Consider the following 14,735-nt stretch of genomic DNA (forward strand, 5'->3'; position numbering starts at 1 on the left):
GCGATACATTTACCAGGATGGGGCGATACATTTACCAGGATGGGGCGATACATTTACCAGGATGGGGCGATACATTTACCAGGATGGGGCGATACATTTACCAGGATGGGGCGATACATTTACCAGGATGGGGCGATACATTTACCAGGATGGGGCGATACATTTACCAGGATGGGGCGATACATTTACCAGGATGGGGCGATACATTTACCAGGATGGGGCGATACATTTACCAGGATGGGGCGATACATTTACCAGGATGGGGCGATACATTTACCAGGATGGGGCGATACATTTACCAGGATGGGGCGATACATTTACCAGGATGGGGCGATACATTTACCAGGATGGGGCGATACATTTACCAGGATGGGGCGATACATTTACCAGGATGGGGCGATACATTTACCAGGATGGGGCGATACATTTACCAGGATGGGGCGATACATTTACCAGGATGGGGTGATGCATTTACCAGGATGGGGTGATGCATTTACCAGGATGGGGTGATGCATTTACCAGGATGGGGGGGTATACATTTACCAGAATGGGGGGGTATACATTTACCAGAATGGGGGGGGTATACATTTACCAGAATGGGGGGGTATACATTTACCAGAATGGGGGGGTATACATTTACCAGAATGGGGGGGGATACATTTACCAGAATGGGGGGGGGATACATTTACCAGAATGGGGGGGGGGATACATTTACCAGAATGGGGGGGGGGGGATACATTTACCAGAATGGGGGGGGGGGATACATTTACCAGAATGGGGGGGAAACATGTCAGGATGGGGGTACATGAACATGCCAGGATGAGGAAAAATGCCAGGATGGGGTACATTTACCAGGAAAGGGGACATTTACCAGGATAAGGGAACATGCCTGGATGAGGTACATTTACCAGGATGGAGTCATTTAACAGCATGGGGGAACATGCCAGGATGGGATACATTTACAATGATTGGGTACATTTACCAGGATGGGGTACATATACCAGGATGGGGCCATGATGTGGACAAATATACCAGAATGTAGGAAATATATATCAGGATGGGGGACATGTTTACCAGGAAGTGGCCAGTTAGGGGGCAGAACTACACAATGAAGGGGGAGGGGAGCAACTCGCACGTCTTTATGGGATTTCAAGATGTTCAGACTTTGAAATGTAGATGTGGATTACAGGGTGACATCTGATTGCATTCCACGCTAAAATCTCTGTCTAATATGCTGCAATTTTTTCCAGAAAGATCAATCCAACTGCTGTGTCTGAAAAGGGCAGGGGCTCAGCTTCAATGTGCGGTAGGCATGCATGAGCGTGATGCCCCCTGCTGGAGAGAAGAGAAGACTGCAAAGGTAAGGTTAAAATCAACTATTTACATAATAGGATTGGTTGGCACTTCGGAAAAAAAAAATAGGTTTAGGGCTACAGTTTGGGCACTCGGCCTGTAAAAGGTTCGCCATGACTGGTATAGACTATATAGTATTAAAGCAGCACTCCAGTGTGTTTTTTTTTAAATTATTTTTTTGTTTATTTCCCCATTGAAGTGGTGCGTTAATTGTAAGTTCCCTGCCACAGTTCTTATACTCACCTTTCGTCGTCTTCATATTCTATCACCGCTGCTCCCATCAGTCTCCAGCGATTTGTGACCTGCCTGAAGCTCCAGTATTTTATAGAACGCACGAGAGGTCACAACGCAATACAACGCTTCTGGACTCATTCTCACTCTCAGAGATTCATTGAGCACTGGTGGCGAAACATCTGACCAGTCAGAAGATACGGGCACAAGATAGAGCCACAACACCAGAGGTGTGCCCAAAAAGATGAAGACGACAGCAAGTGAGTATAATACAGTGAGCAGTGGACTTATATTTAAAGCGTCACTCCAGCGCTGAAAAAAAACAAAATGCTGGAGCAGTGCTTTAATGCAGTTCAAAACTCATAAATTCAACGCTCACATACACCCTATTGCACTAAATGTGCTGCAGTTGCCTGCAACAAACAGAACAACATTGACCGTAGCGGGTGTATGTCTGGCTATGGATGCACAACTTTGTCTACAGTTCTCTCCCAGCATGGCATACAACAACAACTGGCCAGACACAAGGGGCATATGACAGATACAAGTTGTCATTCTTAAGATGAATAAAATAGGTTATGAAAAAAATTGAATATAAATCCTAAAAAAACAACACATACCATGTGAGGTGCGCTAATTGTTGCTTGATAACCTGTAAGTGGACAAAAACATATTTAGTTTATGCAGCTTGTACTCCGCATGGCAGTCTATATTCTACCCACAAGAAACAAAAAGGTCCAATTTATTTTATAGGATGCTACAAATAGGATAAAACAGGACACTGGATTTAGTATATGGTGCATTTTACATTAGTTGCAATGAGGAGGCTTCCTCTTTAACCCCATTGGCACCCCGATATCATGATTGTGTGGTCCTAATGGCTGTCATGGCAATTCACAGCCAAATAATGGCCTTAGAGGCTGCCATTTATAGTGACCTGTTCAGAAGTTAGCAACATTTAAGTGGTAAGAATTACATACATCTTTCCTGTCATGCCAGTTAGGCCTTGGTTCTACTTGCATTTTACACAGACGAGTGCAAACCGATAAAACATTGGATTGCTCTCACTCTAGTGCAAAGCTATGGGGCAGTGTTCATCTACGATTGATTTCTCATGCCATAGCAGCGTGCGGAATGAATCGCAGCATGTTGTGTTTGGCAACGAATCTCGGCTCGGCTCACGCACCCCCATACAAGTCTATGGGTGTGCGTGAAACAACGCACTGTACTCGCATGTAATCCAACTGCAGTGCGATATATGCAGAGACAGGCAACAGAGGAGATTGAGAAAGTGCTCCCCCCCTTCTCCGCAGCTCTAATCCGATCGCAAGATCAGATCACAGTCGCATGACCCACAGCTGACGCTTGCAGCAGAGGGTCATTAGCATATCGCTTCTGATGCTCTCACATCGGAAGCTATGCACAAGTGGAACCGCACCCTTAGGATTAATTCCTGAAAAGCTAAAGGGTTAATAAACGGCACGGTGGCACAGTGGTTAGCACTGCAGTCTTGCAGCGCTAGGGTCCTGGGTTCAAATCCCATCAAGGACACCATCTGCAAGGAGTTTGTATGTTCTCCCCGTGTTTGCGTGGGTTTCCTCCGGGTTCTCCGGTTTCCTCCCACACTCCAAAGACATACAGATAGGGACTTTAGATTGTGAGCCCCAATGGGGGACAGTGTATGTAAAGCGCTGCGGAATATGTTAGCGCTATATAAAAATAAAGATTTGATTTGATTTACCTGACAAAAGTTTTCAGTATGTTGAGGGGCGCTATTTTTAAATTTGTCACTTTGGGGGTTTCCAAACCATAGTCCCCCCAAAGACACTTAAAATCCTAATAGATCCCTGGAAATAAACATTTTGTAAATTTCCTTGAAAACAAAAAAAAAAAAAATTGCTACTACACTTTTAAAGCTTCTAACATCTTAGTTATAGATATTGTTAGATATAATATCTAACAACCTTGAGATTGTTGATATTTTACACAATTTTGGTTCTCAAGTTCTCAGACAGTTCTCTTCACCATGCTTAGTGTGACATACACAGACACACAATGGAAAGATTAAGTAAGGCCGGTTTCACACATCCGGCTTTTCGCCGGTTTACCGGATCCGGCGCTCTCCCGTACAGACAATACAGTACAGTGACAGCGCTGTAACTTCCGGGTCACTTGCGCCGGTCACATGACAGCATGTGACCGGCGCTTGTTGCGCTGTCACTGTACTGTAGTCACTGTATGGGAGAGCGCCGCATCCGGCAAAACGGCAAAAAGCCGGATGTGTGAAACCGGCCTAAACATCTCTCCTTTTTATCTGGTTTCAGGTGTGATTTTCATATTGCCCACACCTGTTACTTGCCACAGGGCAGTTTGAACGAGCATCACGTGCTTGAATCAAAGTTGTTAATCTACAATTTTGGAAAGGTGCCAACTATTTTGTCCGAATCATTTTTGGGGCGGTGTATAAAATTATGTCCAGTTTGTCTTTTTTTTTTTTTTCTTCCTTTGTGTTGTCCCAATGGACACAAAAGAAATAAACTTGTACATGACAAAATGTGTAACTGCAATCATTTTCTGGGAGAAAGTTTTCATTTTATGGAAAAATTTCCAGGGTGCCAACACTTTAGGCCATGACTGCTTATGGCAAGTGATAAGTCTCCTCTCTAACCATTAGGTCTCACAGTTAATGATGAGTGAGCACAAAACAGCTCAAGTGCGCTTTACTCGAGACGAGCAGATCAGTCGCTCTGACAAGTAACGGTATAATGGAAGTCAATGATGCGGCTCTCCACCCATATACAGCCAGCCATAAGCAAAGTATTTGTTGGATTTTTTTTTTTCCCCACAGCATCCAAAAACGTTTTACTTCCAGCGAGAGCCATTCAGAGACTGCAAGTGGCTCTCATTGGGGTGCTGACATCATTCACTTAAGGGAGCTGGCTCCTTGTGTTGGATCGTTCACCCCGATGCTCGTTCGAGTAGTGGTAAACACACTCACTCATTATTCAAAGTAGACATTACCGTAGATTAACAGTAGTGATGAGCGAGAACAACTATGCTTGTTACTCGAAATGAACAGTTCAGATGCTCAGACTGGCTCGACTCAAGTACCGAGTACAATGAAAATTATGGGAAACTCCAGCATTTTTCCGGAAGATCTGCCCAAAAAGTGTGACCTGCTCATTTTGAATACAGAGCACGGTAGTGTTCGCTCATCACTAGTGACAGCATTGGAAACAGTAAGATATACAGATACAAAGTTATTGCCGCCTATTTTGAGTTCAAAGATATGAGCGTATCATCAGCTTCTCTTCAACTCATTGCATAAAATGACCAGCTCAGCCCAAATATGCCATCTGTGGTACCACACTGAGCTCAGAATCGAAATGCGTGAATAAAGATCTATAGCACTATTTAGAAAAAAAAAAAAAACAACCTATACTAGATTTGGAGGTTCACCCTTCCCTTTGATTTTTTTTTTCTTTATTGGTACAGTACCACTTAAGAGACCCCACTAACAACATTCACTATTATTTTTTTCTCAATGTGTCAGAAGATTGAGAACCAACGCTTAAAATGAAGAACCTTTTCTTTAAAGAGGATTTTACATAAAATGTCACGGTTTGAAATGCGTTGCCATAGCAGTATATCAGTTTTTCTATTGGCCATTATAATGAATATTTAAAAAAAAAAAAAATAATAATGAAGTTTTATAAAGACTCCTGATGGATGTTATTTCATGGATTATTCTTTATAAAGAAGTTACAGAATTCATTGATGAGCTTAAAAATATAGAAATTAATACGGATCCCCATTGCCTTCCACACCGCCATTTCTCAAGTCACCCTAAGGTTTCTGAATCCTCAGAGGGGGGTCTCAATGCAGGCACAGGGATGCTGTAGACTAATCATCAGCTGTAGCACACAGCACACAAGTGTTATAGTGTCATAGTTGAAGGCTAGGACCAGGACTGGTGAGAGACTGGGGATACATTGGGAACGAAGGATTGCGGAGGCAAGGGAGAAGAGACTGGCTAGGGACTGGAGATGCATGGAAAAAAAGAGGAGGATTGAGGAGGCCAGGACAAAGACTGACGAGGGACTGGAGATGCATGGAAAAAGAGGATTGGAAAAGCCACAATAAAGAGACTGGCGAGGGACTGGAGATGCATGGAAAAAGAGGAGGATTGGGGAGGCCAGAATAAAGACTTGCCAGGGACTGGGGATTCATGGAAAAAGGAGGATTGGGGTGGCCAGGACAAAGGACTGGCAAGGGACTGGGGATGCATGGAAAAAGAGGAGGATTGGGGAGGCCAGAACAAAGACTTGCGAGGGATTGGAGATGCATAGAAAAAGAGGATTTGTAAGGCAAGTGTTAAGGCCACTTTACACGCTGCGATATAGTTACCGATATCGCTAGCGTGCGTACCCGCCCCCATCTGCTGTGCGACACGGGCAAATTGCTGCTAGGGGCGCACAACATCGTGCGGACTCGTCACACATACTTACCTGACTAGCGACGTCGCTGTGACCGGCAAACCGCCTACCTTCTAAGGGGGCGGTATGTTCGGCGTCACAGCGACGTCACTAAGTGGCCGCCCAATCAAAGCGGAAAGGCAGAGATGAGCGGGACGAACATCCCGCCCACCTCCTTCCTTCCTCATTGCTGACGGGACGCAGGTAAGGTGAGGTTCCTAGTTCCTGTGGTGTCACACATAGCGATGTGTGCTGCCGCAGGAACTACGAACAACATAGTTACTGCAAAAGGCAACGATAATTGACATTAGGAGGGGGATGTCATCGATTAGCGACTTTGAACGTTTTTGCAACGATTCAAAATCGCTAATAGGCGTCACACGCAACGACATCGCTAAAGCGGCCGGATGTGCATCACAAAATCTGTGACCCCAACGAGATCGCTTTAGTGATGTCGTAGAGTATAAAGCGGCCTTTACTCACTTAATTGTATACAATTGTAAGCCTGGTAAAAAAAAAATTAAAAATATCAAGTGTTTGGACAAGATTTTTAATATAGAGATATACTAAAAGGACTTACAAAACCTGAAAGAAATAAAAAAAAAAAAAAAAAAAAAGGTGCCCATACCTTGATAAAACCTGAGCTGTTTCTTACAGAACAGTTCCCCTAATGTCTGTACCCTTCAATATACAGTATTTTAAACAATCTGCATAGTAAAAAAAAAAAGAAAAAAACAACCCTTCATCTCAAAAATCTTTCCATATGGTTCAGTCATAGCATTCACAGTTGAATTTTAAGCTTGTCCCTTCAAAATATTTCCGCGTCATTGACAGATGAGACAAGTAGTAGGGATTTCCACTTTAGTGTTAAAAGGGAACCTGTCACCAGATTTGTCCCTTATGAGCTGCGGCCACCACCACTATAATACTGTATATAAGAGAACAGGCCGCTCTGTATAACATAAAAAAATAACTTTTGTAATACTCACCTTAGGGGTGGTAAGGTCCGATGTCTGTCGCTGTTCTACAGTCAGGCGCTTCCTCTCTGCTGCAATCTATGCCCTACGCAGCCCAGTATGGTGTTCCACGCCATCCATACAGGCAGACATTGCGGTCTTGCGCAGGCGCACTTTGATTTGTCCTGCTGAGGGCAGATCAAACTACTGTAATGCGCAGACGTGAGGAAAGGTTAAAGACCGCTCGTGCATACGCACAACAAAACTCAGATCAGCCTCAAGCAGGGCAGATTAAAGTGCGACTGTGCAGGACCGCAATGCCGGCCTGTGTGGATGACGTAGGGCATGTCATACACACGGGCCTCAGGAGGAGGCCAGCAAATGCCGTAGAGATGATTCACCGGACCGGCGAGCAGCGAAACACATTGGACTTCACTATCCTCTGGGTGAGTCTAATAAAAGTGTTTTTTTACGTTCTACACAGAGGCCTGGGCTCTTATAATACATTTCAGAATGCTGTATATAACAGCCCACTGGTGGTAGCCGCGGTTTAGTTGGTGACAAGGTTCCTTTAAAGTCGAAATCATAGGATAGCATGAGAACTGTGTGAAAAGGGCACTAACATGGACTGTATTTGTATTTAAAATAATAAATATGCCTACATATTATATAAAAATGCTCACATTAAAGTGATATGAACTTTGAGCCTCATACAGTCATGGGCAAAAGTGTTGGCACCCTTTAAATCTTTCCAGAAAATTAAGTATTTCTCACAGAAAATTATTGCAATAACATGTTTTGTTGTACACATTTATTTCCTTTGTGTGTATTGGCAATTTAGACATCGTTTCACCCAAACCCCCAAAAATGGGCAGGACAATTCTTGGCCCCCTAAATTTAATATTTGGCTACACGCTCTTTGGAATAAATAACTGCAATCAATCGCTTGCTATAACCACCAACAAGCTTCTTACAACTCTCAACTGGAATTTTGGACCACTCTTTTGTAAACTGCTCCCGATCTCTCATATTTGAAGGCGCCTTCTCCCAACAGCAACTTTAAAAGGTCATTCCACAGGTGTCCAATGGGATATAGATTTGGACCCATTGCTGCTACTTCAGAACGCTCCAGTACTTTGTTTCCAGCCATTTCTGGTTGCTTCTTGAAGTATATTTGGGGTCATTGTCCTGCTGGAAGATCCAGGACCTTGGACGCAATCACAGCTTTCTGACACTGGGCTCTATATTGCCACTTAAAATCCTTTGGTAAGCACAGTTAAGGCACCCAGTGCCAGAGGCAGCAAAACTACCCCAAAACATCTTTGAACCACCATCATATTTGACTGTAGGTACTGTGTTTTATTCTTTGTAGGCTTCATTCTGTTTTTGGTAAACAGTAAAATGTGATTTACCAAAAAGCTTTATCTTGGTCTCATCTGTCTACAAGATGCTTTCCCAGAAGAGTTTTGGCTTACTCACGTAAATTTTGACGAACTGCAGTCTAGCTGTTTATTATCGCTGTGTCAGCAGTGGGGTACTCCTGTGTTTCCTACTATAGTGTTTTATTCAGTCAAATGTTGACAAATAATTTGCGCTGACACTGATGCACCCTGAGCTTGCATGACAGCTTGAATTTCATTGGAACTGCTTATCCATCATCCAGAATATTCTGTGTTGCAACATTTCATCAATTTTTCTTTGTGTCCATGTCCAGGGAGAGTAGCTACAGTGCCATGGGTGGTAAACTTCTTGATTATGTTGCGCACAATGGACAAAGGAACATCAAGATCTTTGGTGATGGACTTGTAACTTTGATATTGTTGATATTCAACAATTATTCAAGTCCACAGACAGTTCACTTCTCTTTCCATTCTCCATGCTTAGTGTCGCACACACACACACACACAATGCAATGCAAAGATTGAGTCAATGTCTCCACTTTTCATCAGGTTTTGAATGTGATTTTCATATTGCCCACACTTGTTACTTACCACAGGTGAGTTGGAACGAGCATTACATGCTTGAATCAAAGTTGTTTATCTACAATTTTTATTTCCCATTTCTGCTTTATTTTTTTTTCTATTTATCTTACGAACTGTGCTCCCAAAAAGTCTTAAAAAAAAAAAAAAAAAATCTTTGAAGGCCATGTTAACACATTAATACATTCTTTTTCTTGCAGATTTTGCGTATATATTAATCCCATTTTAATGGGAAATTCAGCCTCCAGACTGCGTAGCAGGGCTGATTGGGTCTCATAGGTACCAGTAATTTCTGCTATATTGCTGCATCCAGCAATCACATGAACACCAGTCCAGGACAGGATGCATTGTTAATTGCCAACTAATCTGTATACACAAAGGCTGGTGGAGCACTGTGAATACAATGATTGAAAAGGTTAACAAACATGGTGATAAAAGAAGTTCATCCTCACTGGTGGGAGTCAGGCTCCCCAATGTTGTGTGAGCTGCTTTCACACATCAGGTTTGTTTTTTTTACCATCAGTCACCATCCGTTTTCTCGACGGATCCGTCGCAGATTGTGGCTAAACTGATGCGACTAGTTGGGGGCGAAATAATAATTGGAGCATGCTCAGTTAAAAAGAACGGAATCCGTCACTTGACGGATAACGACGGATCCTGCGCCCATAGGCTTCCATTATACCAAACGATGGACGACGACGGATCCGTCACTGTCCGTTTTTTCGACGTATTAAAAAAAAAAAAAAAAAAAAAAAAACTTTACTGTGGAAGTAGTCTCCGTCCGACGGACAAACATTTTTCGATAGACCCGTCTAACGACGGATAAAACATGAGGCCATCTGTCGCTAATACAAGTCAATGGGAAAAAAAAAAAAACGGATCCAGCGGCATCAGTCGCTGGATCCGTTTTTTTTTTCAAAATTCAACAGATTGTGACTGGTGGCAAAAAACTGATGTGTGAAAGGGGCTTTACTCTGCATTTTAGAGCGTCAGTGAAGAGTAATGTGTGGACTGCCCATATATTTATAGTCTGTGGGCGTTCCAGAAGTAGCTAATCCGGTATTCTGGACATTTACGAGCCTGAGATGAGAATACCCCATTTAACAGTCCATTGTTTTTACGTATATGTGAATGAATAACTTATAACTAGATGCATTTATTTATTCTTGGTTATATAGAATGATCATATTCTGCAGTGCTTTAAAGACATTATCGTCACAGTCCCCACTAGGATAACTAATTTCCCAATAACGAGGTTCTTGTAGTGTGGGAATAAAGCAAGAGTTCCCAGAGAAAGCTCACAAACACGAGGACAATTAATCCAGAATGCCCGAAGGAAAACCACACAAAAGGAGAACATAACCACAGTGCTCTGAGGAAACCCACACAAAACACAGGGAGAACAAAACCAGAGTGCCCGGAAGAAATCTACACAAATACAGGGAGAAAGCCAAAGTGTCTGGCGAAAACCCACACAAACACAAGTGGAATCAAACCAGAGTGCCCGGAAGAAATCTACACAAAACACGGAGATCAAAACCAGAATAACAGGAGGAAACTCACACAAACACAGGGGGAACAAAACTAGAACACCCAGAGAAAACCCTCATGAGCACAGGTACAATTAATCCAGAATGCCCAAAGAAAACCCACACAAAAGGAGAAAATAAACACAGTGCCCTGAAGAAACCCATACAAAACACAGGGAGAACAAAATCAGAGTACCTGGAGGACACCCACAGAAAATGGGTGAACAAAACCAGAATACCCAGAGGAAACCCACACAAACACAGAAGGAACAAAACAAGAGTACCCTGAGGAAATTCACACAAACACAGGAGGATGAAAACCAGAGTTCCTGGAGGAAACCCACACAAACACAGGAGGAACAAAACCAGAAGACCCTGAGGAAATCCACACGAAAACACAGGGAGAGGAAAAATAAAAAAACCAGTACCCAAACAAAACCCTCACAAACACAGGGAGTATCAGGGGGAAAACCCATACAAAAGGGAGAATAAATCCAGAGTGCCCGAAGGAAACCCACACAAAAGGAGACCATAACCTTAGTAACCTGAGGAAACCCACACAAAACACAGGGAGAACAAAATCAGAGTACCTGGAAGCAATCTACACAAACACAGGGAGAAAACCAAAGTACCTGGAGGAAACCCACACAAAAACAGGGGGAATAAAACCAGATCACCTAGAAGAAACCCTCACAATGACAAGAATAAAACAGGAGTGCCAGGAGGAAACCTACACACACAGGGAGAATGAAATCAGAGTACTCACTCAATATTCATACAAACACAGGCGAAACAAAGCCAGAGTACTCGGAGGAAACCCACACAAACACAGGGGGAACGTTGATGATTACTGCAAATACTATGAGCAATGTTAACAGTAAGTCACCTTACCTATTGATTGTGGAGAGTCCATATAGGGATTGCATTTTGCATAATGTTTGCGATCAGTAGCCAACATTACTTCATATACTTTATCTGATTTTATAATATTATTTTCTGAAAAAAAAAACAAAAAACAAAGAAAAGATTTTAGAAATGTTGCGTGCACTCCCCAGAGGAAATAAAACACAATTGTAATTAAATTAATTTTCTGATTCTTACAAGAGGTTATGTGACTTTCTACTAGGATTTGTGTTTCAATTCCTCAACACTTACAGTTTGTAGTTATAGGGAACATTTTTTTTTTTTTTTTTTTCAACCAGCCCTGTAAATCCAGGCACACAGGCACCAAACTCATTCCTGTGTGAAATGTTTCAGTCTGTATGTACCAATAGAAAACCTTCAGTTGTATGTTACATCTTTACTAGGTTTCAAACTCAGCATATAAACAAAAACGTTTTCTTTGAATAGAACATATTATGGGGGTTGACCACTACTTGGACAACCCCTCGTCATTCCCCTTGTTAAAGTAAAAAAAGCTTCTACTCCTCTCCCGTGCTGGCGCCGTTCCAGCGGTGTCTGCAATCGCTCTCCTGGGGCTCACATAAGGTTGTTATGTCACGCAAGCTCTGTACTTAATCAGTGCCGGCTTCACTGTCCCCGCCTTCAGACAAATAAGAAATCAAGAGCAAGTCAGAACTTCCCGATTACTTATACGTCCGAAGGAGAAGAGAGCTAAGTTGGCGGTGATTTGGCATGAAGCTCGCATGATGAAGCAACCTCACGAGAGCCCCAGGAGAGCGAGTGTCGTCACAGCTGGAAAGATGCCAGCATGGGAGGTGACCATACACTGTTTTATATAACGAGGGTATACATGGATAATAAGAAGAGGTTAACAACCAAAAATTGAGTTTGCAAACAATTTCTTAAATAATCAAAATAGTATTTTTATTTGTCAATTCATCACATCAAAGATTATAATACAATAAATGTAGCAAAAAACACACACCGCCCATCGCCGGGTCACCTTTTTATGTAGAAAGCCCACCTGAGATCGTTTTGCTGGCGCGCGCCTTGCGACTACCCCAGCACCTCCTGACGAAGCGGTGGCGAAACGCGCGTCGAGGTGCTGGGCGGTGTGTGTTTTGACCCTTGGGGTTTGCTTATTGATTATTCATCCTCTGTGATGGCCTCCCACTAACTTTAGGGGTGGCTGACCATATTCAATATACTTGATATCTGGTGATATTTTGCCCGGAAGGTATTGCATCAATTTTGGCCAGGTTTTGATATAATGACTGGGTTGGGAATTCCCACCTGGCTATATATGTCCAACAATGTAGACCAGCTCACTCCTGTGAATCACCTGGATCCTCAGCTGACCTGGTTAACTCCGTTGTGCCCGGATCAGGACGTAGGAGTCCATCCATACAAATGTGAACAACAACAAGGCAGAGTCCAGCAATAATGTGAGCAATCCAGGATGCTGTTAAAAAAAATTTTCCTTCTTTTTATTAATAAATTCATTAAAATATAATGGTCCAAGCAATTCAGAACAGCATTATCGCATTGGTTGGTGCATCAGTAGTATCCCGACATTTTTCAAAAAAACACAATGGGGATTTACGCGGTTTTTCTTTTATGGGCATAGAGCATGTAAAAAAACCATTGAGAGGGGGAGATTTTCATAAAAAAGTGCTTGCAAGAGAGAGTAGGTGGATATTTGAGCTGGGGACCCGCATGCCACAGGGCTTTAACAATCGTATGGACATCATTATGCACTATTGATACATTGTTGCATTATATGTTGCTGGCAATTACTACTGTGTTAGGCTTTTTGTATCACTTTAAAAATAATTTTATGGTCAGGTTATTGGATTTTCTGATTGTATTTTTCTCCAAAATGTTGAATCCTTTCCTTATAACTCTTATGCATGCTGTATATTGATTAATATGCGGATAGCTTACATGTTTGATTTGCTTTTCTAGCTTATGTTTTTAAATCTCTCACACATGTTTGTAATTACCCTGATGGGAGTGAGATGTATATAAGGTTCTATGTTTGGAAAGCAGATCAGATTCTGGACCGTGAAGAAGGCGGATTTTACCGCTGAAACGCGTAGTCCTATCTGCGCTATTTTCCTGCGATAATGCTGTTCTGAATTGCTTGGACCATTATATTTTAATGAATTTATCAATAAAAAGAAGGAAAACATTTTTTAACAGCATCCTGGATTGCTCACGTTATTGCTAGACTCTGCCTTGTTGTTGTTCATAATATATATATATATATATATATATATATATATATATATATATCTCTTTATTTGTGGTCGTCTGTCTCTCTTTTTTGCAATATTGCACTTGCACTTTATGGTGGTGCAATATCAGTGGTAGGTGTCACACATTTAACCTTTTATGTGCCCATCGGTCCAGACATCTGTGCAATAAGTTTGCCTTGATTTTTATCAATCACACTACACTGCACCAGTCTGTTTTTTCTTTGGTTTTATGGTGTAGGGTGGTTTTAATTAATCTGTCTGTACCAGCATTCTATGAATAAAATGAAATTTTGCTACATTTATTGTATTATAATCTTTGATGTGATGAATTGACAAATAAAAATACTATTTTGATTATTTAAGAAATTGTTTGCAAACTCAACTTTTGGTTGTTAGTGCAAATATGGTGAGGTTTGCTATGTGTAATTAATAATGAATATGGAGCTCTACGTCCTATTTTGGTTTAACAAGAAGAGGTTGTCCAAGTAGACAGACCATTTACTGTTGCCATAGTGTGAAAGCTGTGCACAAGAATATCTCATATGCAACAAAAAAAAACAGATGCACCAAAAGACCTGCAAGATACAAACGTTGCACTCTTATCCAATGTGAAGATGTGGTCATACCAATATTTCAGCAAAAGTAGTGGAGGGGTGTAGAAAAATATGGATTTTAGTAGAAAACTACAACCTTGATACATCACTTGTAGTTGTAGTTTACTTTTTTTCATGTTGTGTTTTGTGGTATTTATTGCACTTTGTTGCACCAATACATCAAAATTGCACAAGCCGTCTATTAATTTTGAGCAAAATGGAATAAAAAACAAAACCCAAAAACATAAAAAAGTTCCATTCTTCGAAAAAAATGTTTCAAATCATCTGTGTACATAAAAATCCAAACAGCTGGTGACTGGAGTACACGTGACAAATCCTGAGACATCTGTAAACACCAAACTGTCTACAATGATGAACATTTAAAAACACATAAAATAGTCTTAAAAAATAAAAAAATAATAAAAAAAAGGCACAAATTAAAAAGGCAGAAAAACATG

The 14,735-nt window shown here is 41.7% G+C and overlaps 1 protein-coding gene across 3 annotated transcripts in view; it reads right to left on the minus strand.

Moving 5' to 3' along the window:
• The window catches only part of PCMT1 (protein-L-isoaspartate (D-aspartate) O-methyltransferase), a 70,448-nt gene that overhangs the window by 32,430 nt on the left and 23,283 nt on the right, over nucleotides 1-14,735 (minus strand). For all 3 annotated transcript variants that reach the window (XM_075339814.1, XM_075339816.1, XM_075339815.1), the window contains exons 2-3: nucleotides 11,415-11,519; nucleotides 2,205-2,236 (exon numbers count right to left, since the gene is read on the minus strand). In XM_075339814.1, coding sequence (XP_075195929.1) covers nucleotides 2,205-2,236; nucleotides 11,415-11,519 — 137 coding nt within the window. The remainder of the gene's footprint in view (nucleotides 1-2,204; nucleotides 2,237-11,414; nucleotides 11,520-14,735) is intronic.

Source organism: Anomaloglossus baeobatrachus, chromosome 3 (assembly GCF_048569485.1).
Source record: "Anomaloglossus baeobatrachus isolate aAnoBae1 chromosome 3, aAnoBae1.hap1, whole genome shotgun sequence".
Classification (NCBI taxonomy): Eukaryota; Metazoa; Chordata; class Amphibia; order Anura; family Aromobatidae; genus Anomaloglossus; species Anomaloglossus baeobatrachus.